The sequence below is a fragment of the Armigeres subalbatus genome, chromosome 3 (genome assembly GCF_024139115.2).
Source record: "Armigeres subalbatus isolate Guangzhou_Male chromosome 3, GZ_Asu_2, whole genome shotgun sequence".
Taxonomy (NCBI): domain Eukaryota; kingdom Metazoa; phylum Arthropoda; class Insecta; order Diptera; family Culicidae; genus Armigeres; species Armigeres subalbatus.
In genome coordinates, this window is record NC_085141.1 from 28140664 (window position 1) to 28151167 (window position 10504).

A 10504-nucleotide genomic window follows, 5' to 3' on the forward strand; every position below is an offset into this window, starting at 1 on the left:
TACCAGTCAATTTATCACGGATCTTCAAAATTATAAAGTCGTTGTAAATACGTTCATGCTTTGAGAGTGTTTGCGCAATGAGCGTAACTGTGCTCATACGGTGGCAGGTTATCGGGATTGGTCCATGGCAGCTGTCGTAATGCGAATCTGACGAAAGTTTCTGGATCTATCTATGCGTGATGCATGAATCGCATGGTAAGGAGCCCCATTTGAACTCCGTACCTCAGAATGCTGTAGATCGGACCAATGAGCAGTATAATGTTTCAGAGCATAAACATCATCGAATTGTGCGAGTTAGCGGCGCAGAAGCAGCATAGTGTTGGCTTTGAGATTGTCTTTGAGATGTGCTCGTTGAACCGAAGCTACTGTCCAAGAGTAAGGCCAGATCCTTGATGGAGTTACTCATCAAGCGGTGATTGGTCCATCGAATAGTCAAATCTGATTGGTGAGTGAACAGGAAAAAGTAATGATTCTGCATTTGGTGCGTTGTTCATCTCCTTTATCTGACAACACGATGATACGCCTACAATGTCGGCTTGAAGTGCACAAAGCAGTCTGACTTCCGACTGTAAATTTTCAGGTCATCCGCAAAGCCACGACGTGTAGCTGATCGCAAACGTCGTTGATAACAGCGCAAAATTAAGGTCTAGGTGACTCCCTTGGAACGCCAGACGGAATCTCAAATTCATCGAACTGCGTCACGAACCTCGACAGGCTTTCTTGAAGTCCGCGAATGAATCCAGTTGACGATCCACGACGAGTAGACAGAGCGGTTCAGTTTCAAAATACAAGATCATGCGGAACTTTATCAAATGCTCTCGAAAAGTCATACACACAGATCTACTGTTCCGCTTCGATGTACATCCAATAACACTATTGGTGAAGTTCATCAAATTAGAGATAGTCGAACGTTTTGCATGAATCCATGCTGAATTAGATATAACGGATTTAACGGCTGGATAAAGCTTGTCAGTACAACAGTCTTTCTAGTACTTTGGCCAAACAGTTAGGATGAAATGGTCGATACTTTTCCGCCTGATATGTTGCCGGACTTTGAAGATCGGTGAATTGATGCGTGCTTCCAGGCAATCAGGGAACACGCCTATCCGCGAGTGATCGGTTGAAATTGTCAGGGCTGGGACGCCAGCGAGGCTGACGTTTTTATGAACGACGGTGGAATTTGATCTGGACCAGGTCCCTTCGAAACGTCAACTGCATTAAGAGCTTAAAAACCGTGTCAAAACTGAGGTTTGCTACGGTAGATGGATGCTTGAAGCTTCGAACTCATCAATATTATTGTGGCGGTGAATGTGTCTGACTCAACACTGTGAAAGAATCCAGCAAACGATTCGCAGAAGTGTTGTGCGGAAGAATTATGATTACGCAGAAGACGTTATTCGAATACCAGCTGACCTTTTGCGAGTATTCACCAAAAGACCAGAACGATGAAGGGTTCTTTTGAGGTTCCGTTGCATTTGTTCAATATACTCAGGAAACGAACTTCATGCACAGCTGTATACTAGCTTCCACAAATTGAACAATACTATTCTCAGTGTCCTGAACGAAAATAACGTTTACGGGCCTTGCTAGACGGTTCCTAGTCTGCGAGCTGCAGGTTCCACCTTATGGTTGTTGGCATTTTGAGACTTATTCGGGTTTTCAGCGGGACATTGTCACGAATTACTTGTAAACATTGTCTAAAAAACAGTCACAGCATCATCCACCGTTTCGAGGTTTGATAAACGTCCAGTCAATGAGTTAATCTGCGTTGATTACGTCAAAGTCAACATCGGCGAGTTATATTCATTCCGACGCTGAGATTGCATTGCAGGAGATTACGTCTTCAGAGGACATTCGAGCGTCAAAACAAATGCTTGTGGTAGATCGACTCAAAATGGCAGGTGATTCAAACGTTCAATTCGATCAAAATCATGACGAAAACTGATCGAAGCTCTACCATTTCATTAACAAATCATTGATTTGCTGCAATCCTGGGGTAGTAAAGACTCAACTACAAGTTCTTGTTCCGACGAGGCGTTGAGAAGCAGAAACCCGATACTTCATCATCGAATTCAGCCAAATTAGAGAGGTTGTAATCGCCCATGCATCCTGGTATCACGAGGGTCAGTAACTCGAGGAGACGCACAAGGGATTCACCGTGCTTAGCGTAAATATCGCGGGACTGCGCGTCTTAATATAGATGCAACATGACAGATGGACTCATGTGGTAGCATTTCACAATAACTTGTCTCAAGATCATCGCTGCCTTCAAGAAAACGGCTTTCAATTCAGCTGGGCTCTCACTGCGATTAGGACACCTCCTCACGCTGAAATACATTGGTGCAGGTTTTCTATCGCATCAGGTAGAAAGGGACACTGTAGTGTATTCTCATTCTCCTTCGGGCCGAGGAAGGCTTGAAGATAGCGGCCTCAGGCCGCACTTTGGGATCACTGCCTACTCCTATCGCCTGTTTTGTTTACTTGTCTTCTTCCTCAACACAATCGTTCAGGCTGTTAGTGCGATGATTTACCTCCCCATCCCATCCACATCCTCGTACGTACGCCAGACAATGCATTTCATCGACCTGTTTGATGTGGTGGTAGGGCTCTCACCGACAGTATACAAGAATTAAAACAAATACATTATCAAAGAAGGAAACGAATTTACTGATTAACGAATATTTTTTTAATTTACAAACTTAAAATGCTTATTAATCCTTTAAGAGATCGCATATGTATTATAGTTTCTGAAGAACCGCCAAACACTATTCAATTGAAAAAATACGAGAAAGGCAAAAATTTATCCTTTGTGAACTTGTTCCTTTCCTATCAACCTAGTTACAAACGAAATAAATTCTCTCTCCGCTGTTGATATATTTCCAGTTTCTATCCCAGCAATGAGAACCTTATGTGGCTTTGTGCATTACAAATTTCATTTAATTAAGACTAAGTTTCAGTCTTGCAGCATCACAGATACGATAACTATGTTATGGAACTGGTTCTTTATCCATCGATACGCTCCATATTTATTCCCATTGAAGTTATACAATGAATAACTTATTCTATCGATCTCCGATTTTTTTTCTAATGTGTGCCATTTGCCTTAAAACTCAAACATAAAAACACAATCCATTTGATTTCTGTTCCTTTTCTATTGATGTAATGAAGGGCATAAATTTACGTAAAACAAGCAACAGTGAAGGTTAATGATTCTACACTAGTGAGGACACTCGATTTTTTTAGTAATAGATAATTTTAGCATCAACTGGAAGCTGGATATAATAAATATGCCAACTATGAGCTAACGAACCGATACAGTTACCCTACATATTCGGAGACAGACATTTTCCAAAGTGAAACCACTCCTCCCCATCCCATCGATCCACTTCTCCGAATACGAGATTGCAGTTCTTTGTAGTTTCCTCCGATGCTTCTTTGTTGGTGTTTTGCGGCTGTTTCTGTTTCTAGCACTAGTATTCTTCTTCTGCCTCGATTGGAGAAGTGCAGCTGTTTGTTCCAATCAAAAGCACCTCCAGCAGCTGAGGGGCCACAAGGCACAGCATCCACAGGTCTGCAAAACTTGTCTGTTTTATGCAGAGCTTGGAAACATTGGGAAAATACTTCTTGGACCACCACCACCATCAGACTTATGTATACTGGTGGTGCTCCTGCAGGTACGTATACTGAACAGAACTGACAATTAAAGCTGAACTTGAACGCCTTTTGAGCACTTGTGCAAGCGATGGTAGGACGGAAATTAAACAAAGTCCTTGATCGTGGAATTTTCCAGCTTTGATTTGATGAATTTCCCGGTAAGAGATGTTCGATGATGACGACCGTTAAATTGACCGATTGAATACTTGGGAATTTGCGTTTGATGAATATTAACTTGGGCTTACCATATCAAAAGTGAAGAACCGGCAATCATCAGATAGCGACATCAAAGAAGACTTGATGCACGCGCTTGATAGGCTTTTCATCTCAACGAGTCTGAATATTCCGATGCATAGGGGACTTGTTTGCCATGCTAGCTAGTGAACAGTTATGTCTTAATTTGAGTTCGAGGAACCTGCGAGAAGTCACAAAAGTGAGCATACTTCGAGCTGACTGATTACAAACTGCATGCTGCTTAGGTTTAGCCTTTTCATGATATCTTGCTAGTTTCAAATCCAGCATTTGTTACTAATTTCGTTTCAGTTGCCATGAGAATAAGCGATCATCCAGAATAATCCCAATTGACGAACCCTCTGAAGTTGTGATGCTGTCTGGGATGTAGGATTGATGTCTCATGATAAATCTACTGAAAAGCTTCATAAATCAGAGGCAATTAGCAAAGCGATCCTATACATATGCCGCACAAAGCAAACAGATAGAATCTACGTTGTAAAAATAATGTCAATTGCAATCATTTGCTAATTTTTCGAGCTATTTTTCGCTTTTTACCTTATCTGTATAGGGCAAATGATCCGATAGTCGTGGGTGTTCCTATAGTTGCGGTAGTACAGTATACGGAAAATCTAATAATCAAACAAGAACTCCATGACGTCCAATAATAAAGTGTTGATGAATACAAACCAAGTGAAACCGCATTGATTATCTGATGAACTGATAAATATCTTCAAAGTACCTTTCTAAATTTTTCGCCTTTCATCAATTAGAGAATTTCCTAAGTTGGAATCCCAAGAAAACTAATGGGATTGCAACTATAGGAACATGATAAAATACCGCAAACTATTGGAACAATACCAATAATTGGGTTGTCATTTTAGGACGGAATACATGGATGCAAGTGGATGGAAGCATTTTCCGTGAAAATAGATGGGAAAACTATCGAACATATTCCAAGGTAAGCGGAATAAGTATTGAATAATTTGAAATGAATAGTGTTGGAACATGCTTAGTTCCTCCACTATTGGATCATTTACCCTATATACAACCCAGATTAATCCATTTGGCGTTGGTGGTGCCTTTTTGGTGTAAAAATAAATAAATAAAATAATAAAAGACACATAAAACGGTTGTATGCCATTTCGCGGAAATTTTTTTTTGCGGTACGACATTTCGGAATGTATCAACTCTCCTGAAAACATTTCGCATGAATGCACTTTTTTTCGAAGACATTCCGCGAATGTACCCTTTCACCGAGTCATTTCGGAGTGCCATTTCGCGGATTTCAGTTAGAATAATTATCATTGAAATATTTAAGATTTCTGTTTAATTACATGCAGTTCTTTTGTTGATTAAATAATGAGATAATTCTTCTGAATGACCACATCCGGTCGATAACACAAAGTGAAAACAATGCCTTCTTGAATGGACAGTTTGTTCGGTAAAGAAACGAAAGAAGGTAGTCCTTTATGGATTAACGCATCTGTCCAGTATAAAGCAAAGGAAAGGTTATGCCTACTTTGAACAGATGCGTCTTCCCTAGAGAGATAGTCGGGTTTCATTTTGCAAAACCTGAAACCGATTTGTAAATATCCTTCAAACCTGGACCCGACCCGAACACGAATAGTTTTCACTCAGTACCCGAGAATTTGGTATTCGTAAACCTTAACCCGACCTGACATAATTTAATTATTTAGCCCGCACTAAAGTTTTGCCCGGAAAATTTCAAACTTGATATTTACTGGTTTTTTAAATCGAAAATAAAAAATAAAGCCCAAAAACGAACAAGCAACAATTAACAAAATTGAATAAAATAATATTCAGTATTTTATTTTTAAACCCTATCCGACCCAACCTGACATTGTACTAATTTCAAGCTTAATGATCAACTCGTGGTCAGGTTAATTCGATTTCTGGTTCAAACCGCTGAAACCGACCATCTAGTCTACCCCTATAAAGGCGAAATGAGTTGATAATTCTTCTAAAAGAACGCGTCTCGCCGGTAAGGCGAAGGGAAATGACACTTTAAATGTAATCTGGTATAAGACGAAAGGAGTTGATAATGCCTTCAAAAAGAACGCGTCTGTCCAGTGTCAGGCGACTGTTAAGAGTAACTCACTTTAATGAACGCATCTGCTTGGTATAGGCGAAGAAGGGGCAATGCTTTAGTGGATGACTGCCGGTATAAGGCGAAAGAGAATAACGCCTTTAATATGGATGCATCTGCAATGTCAAAGTGAAAAAGTTGATAATGCATTTTTTGAATAGATGGGTTTTCCAATGGTATAAGGCGAAAAGATGGGTAATGCTTTCTTCAAGTGGATGCCTCTGCGGTATAAAGCGAAATAGGGGTAACGCCTTCTTTAAAAGGGCATCTGCTCCAGTTCGGCGAAAGGAGATGATAATGTCTTCTTTAAAAGAACGCGTCTGCCCGGTATAAGGACTGATAGAAGAGTAACGTCATACAAATGAATGCATCTGCTTGGTATAAGGCAAGGAGCGGTAGCTTGTGGAAACATCTGCCCGGTATAAGGCGAAAAGAGGGTAGCCCTTCTTAAATGGATGCATTTGCCTATAAGGTATATAAAAGGAAGTAGTTCTCTTTAAGAAAGGGCAGAAAGCGTCCGTGAAGCGAAGGGAGGGTAAGACTTTTTAAATGGATGCATCGCCAAGTATAAGGTAAAAGAGCTTGATAATGCTTTCTTTGAATAGATGCGTCTGCCCAGTATAAGGCGAAAGGGGTAATGACTTTCAAGTAATACATCTGTCTGGTAGAGTAGAGGGCAAGATACGCACTTAGTTTTCAATCGATCATGTGGCCCTATGAAGCAAGCTCTGCATATCAAACAGTGTCGATGATTCATATACTCTTTTATATTGCCCAGTGGAAAACAATTGAAATTATGAGAGTTCGTTTGTAGAGAACCTTATTTAAGAAGTGAAAACGCACTCTTACCTCCACCGGTGGGTAAAAAGTGCACATCAGTGGGAGTAAGAGTCGCATTTATCCAATCATGTGCTTTTAAGTATCATATTAAAAATAAGAGTTAATAACATTTAATTGATGTTTAATGAGCATATGGGAATGTTTAAAAGATTACGTAACTTTTAAAGGGAGGGTCCTAAAAATGTGCACTTTCATACGAAAGCCATTGTTTATATATAAAAAACTACAAAGGTAAAAATATATATCAGGTTTAGCGTGGCTATACGGATTTTCCTTAAAGAAAGTCCACCAATCACGTAACGTAAAATTTGGCTTTCATCCCCTTTTCCCCATCACAATATTTGTCAAATCTCTAAAATTATAGGATCGCTCATCTCCAACCACCTCCCAGCTAAACGTATATTGTTTTCTTTATTGAATGAAATTATCATTTAGATGAAATTGTGTTTTCGTACTATGTTTAGTGTACAACAAGTCCTAATACAATTTCATTATTTCGCTTCAGTGCTTGTTCACAAGTCCTTTCTAACTGAACCGCTAATCTTATCCAAAACTTGTGATAATTTCAAATTCTGTCCCTTTTTCTTAGTTGTGGATCTTTACGCTTGGAAAGTCTTAATTCTGCGGAGATCGGGTTTGACATCATAACTCAAGATTCATATGCGTACTCTTGCCCACCGATTCCCTGCGTACTTTTACCCTACAGATAAAATTATTCAAGTAATGGTTTTGACTTCTTGGAAAACCAACATTGTATTCTTACCTCAAAATTACTCTATACAATATTGTTATCGAAATGCTATAATGTTCACCTGATTGAACGTACATGGTAATGAAATACTAGTTGCGAAATCCAATTATTTTTAGCAAATGACCAAAAGTGATCTAACTCCATATCTCCCTTGTTGTTTATTCAAATCGTTTATTCACACATGATAATGTTCAAGCAGAATACCTGTCAAACTGATGACGTGCTGCTGTTTATCTTTTATTACTTCAAAAATCAAACGTCTCTTACCCCACACGCACTCTTGCCTACTACTCTATAAGGCGAAAGGAGTTGATATGCTTCAAAAGAACGCGTCTGCCGGTATAATCAAAGGAGGTAACGCCTTTTAAATGGGTGAATCTGCGAAAGGAGTTGAAAACCTTCTTTAAAAGAACAAACCCACCGGTATAAGGGGAAGGAATAAGTTGTTCTTAATGGTAGGCGTCTGCCCAGTTCAAAGTTGGCAGACGCTACCATTTTCGATATTAAGTGAAGAAAGAAATAAATGAATATTCATAAAAACGTCTATCCGTACAAAGCAAAGAGAGGTAATCCCTTCATTATATCTGGCCCGTCTACCAGATGTCATAAAGATTTTAAGAGTGCAATTGAAATTTGAAAACTACTTTACATATTCTGGGAGGACTTCTTCTGCATGTAACTCAGCTTTGGGTAAGAGGTCATAATTGTGGACGTACTGAATGAACACTAAGCTTTATTATCAATATTCCATGAAATGATTGCATTCGAAATGGTACATTCCAAAAGTCATTCGAAAAGGTACAAACCGCCAAATGTCGTACCGCGAAAAGTTAAAACCGCCAAATGTTATTCCGCGAAATGTTCAACCGCGAAAATGAATTCCGCGAAATAGTTTTCGGTGAAATGTTATACAATCCATAAAACACATAAAAACACAAAGGCAAAACGCCTTTTGTGGTTTCCCTCATATTTACCGTCATTTGATTGTCCGTAACAAAACTAGATCTAAAATTATGCAGGTTAGGTGAAAAATGTTTCAAAATAATGTATGTGAAGGTCGGAAAACCGAAAATTTTCATTTTGAAGAAACATCTAACATTTTGACAGGCAAAACGCCCATGATGACACTAACCTATAAAGTACTTGCGTCTCCACACTATCGATACCAGAATGCGATTCGCCGACGCGTGGTGCTTTGTTCTAGAGCTGCCAGCTGAAAGGCGGTTTGCCTCATGAGTTTTCCGGCAACAGAATAGGGTTAAGGCAGGCATTTTCGTCTTATCGTCATAGTCTCAAATATCAATAAAATAGCAGCTTTTTTGCCAAATTCATCCGTACCCAATCGTAGCTTAGGCGCGTTCTGCTATAGGGAGTTCTAGCAAAATGACGTTGCTTTCATTGATTTTAGTTCCTATGACGATGGACGGAAATACACGTGTCCTATCACCTACTTTGAAATGTGAATATCAATATGATTGAGATTTTCGACAATTTTGAATGGCATCACCATCTTGTTTAACAGTACATAATGTGAAAATACCCATGAATAGCGTTACAAATAAGACAATAAAGCAGTGTTTGCTTAGTTAGGTCATATTGGCCCTTCCCGTAATACGCGTCGGCTGTAAATTGTTGCAAGCAAATCGGATAATTCGGATACATACCAAAAGTGTCACATTTTACGCTGCATACGTAGAAATCACTTCAATTTGTCAAGCTTGATCGATTTGGTATGACATCCGTATGTATTCGATGCACCAAGCAGCAGGACTATGTCGAAGGGCTTGACGATCCCTCCCAGGCCATCTGCGAGTTGTGAGCTTGCTTAGGATGTGGTAGGGTTGACAGTGGGCCCTGTTAAACCTCTATAAAATGCTGCATGTATCCGCAACAAGGCCCCACCAAAGAAAAAACAACGACGACGAGAAAGAAGCGTTCTATGCACAGCTGGAGCAGACATACGATGGATGCCCATTGCGGGACGTCAAAATCGTCATCAGCAACATGATCGCACAGGTAGGAAGGAGAAATGTTGACCGGTCATCGGACCGGATAGTCGCAGCCTCCTGCCGGAATGGTAGTCAAGCACCTTCCCGCAAAAATATTCACAAGGCCATGGAGATCACTAACCAATCTAAGCCAAACGCAAAACCAATCGACCACATTCTAATCGAGCGTAAATTCTTCTCCGACATCACGAACGTCCTACCACTACCGGGGAATATTGAATCCGACCACTACCTCGTTGCAGTATGCCTGCGCTCAAAACTCTCGACGGTGTACAACACGGCGCAGTACCAACTTGGCGGACGGTAGACTAGCCCAAGAATACTGCGCAGCAGCTGGATGGCAATTCCCAACGGAAGAGCAGCTAAGCGCAGCATCTCTTGAAGATGGCTGGAGATATTCGATCCGCCATTGGTAGACCACAACGCTACACGGTCCCAGGATCAGAGAACGACTGGTATGACGGCGAATGTGAGCAGTTAGTGAAGAAGAATGCAGCATGGGCGAGATTGCTAACACCACGAGGGCGAACGAGGCACGATATAAACAGACGCCGAACAGATGAAACTCGATTTTCGGGAGAAAAGGCCAGCATGAAGACGAGACCGTGAGAGACGGATACACTGTACCGCGCTAAAACACACGAAAGTTTTATGAGAAGTTAAACCGTTCACGTAAGGGCCACGTGCCACAGCCTGATATGTGTAAGGACATAAACGGGAACCTTCTTACGAACGAGGCGGAGGTGATCCAAAGGTGGCGACAGCACTACGAAGAACACCTGAATGGCGATGTGGCAGACGAAGATGGCGGTATGGTGATGGACCGGGAGAACGCGCGCAGGACGCAATTTACCGGCTTCGGATCTCAGAAATCAGGAGGAATTGGCCGGCTGAAGAAGGCAATACGTA

At 40.8% G+C, this 10504-nt stretch overlaps 1 protein-coding gene across 1 annotated transcript in view; it reads left to right on the forward strand.

Annotated features, from left to right (window-relative positions):
* Nucleotides 1-1016: 1016 nt before the first annotated feature.
* The window catches only part of LOC134221544 (serine/threonine-protein phosphatase 2A regulatory subunit B'' subunit beta-like), a 47490-nt gene continuing 38002 nt past the window's right edge, over nucleotides 1017-10504 (forward strand). Inside the window, exon 1 of the mRNA XM_062700739.1 lies at nucleotides 1017-1063. Within this exon, the coding sequence (XP_062556723.1) occupies nucleotides 1017-1063 (47 nt within the window). The remainder of the gene's footprint in view (nucleotides 1064-10504) is intronic.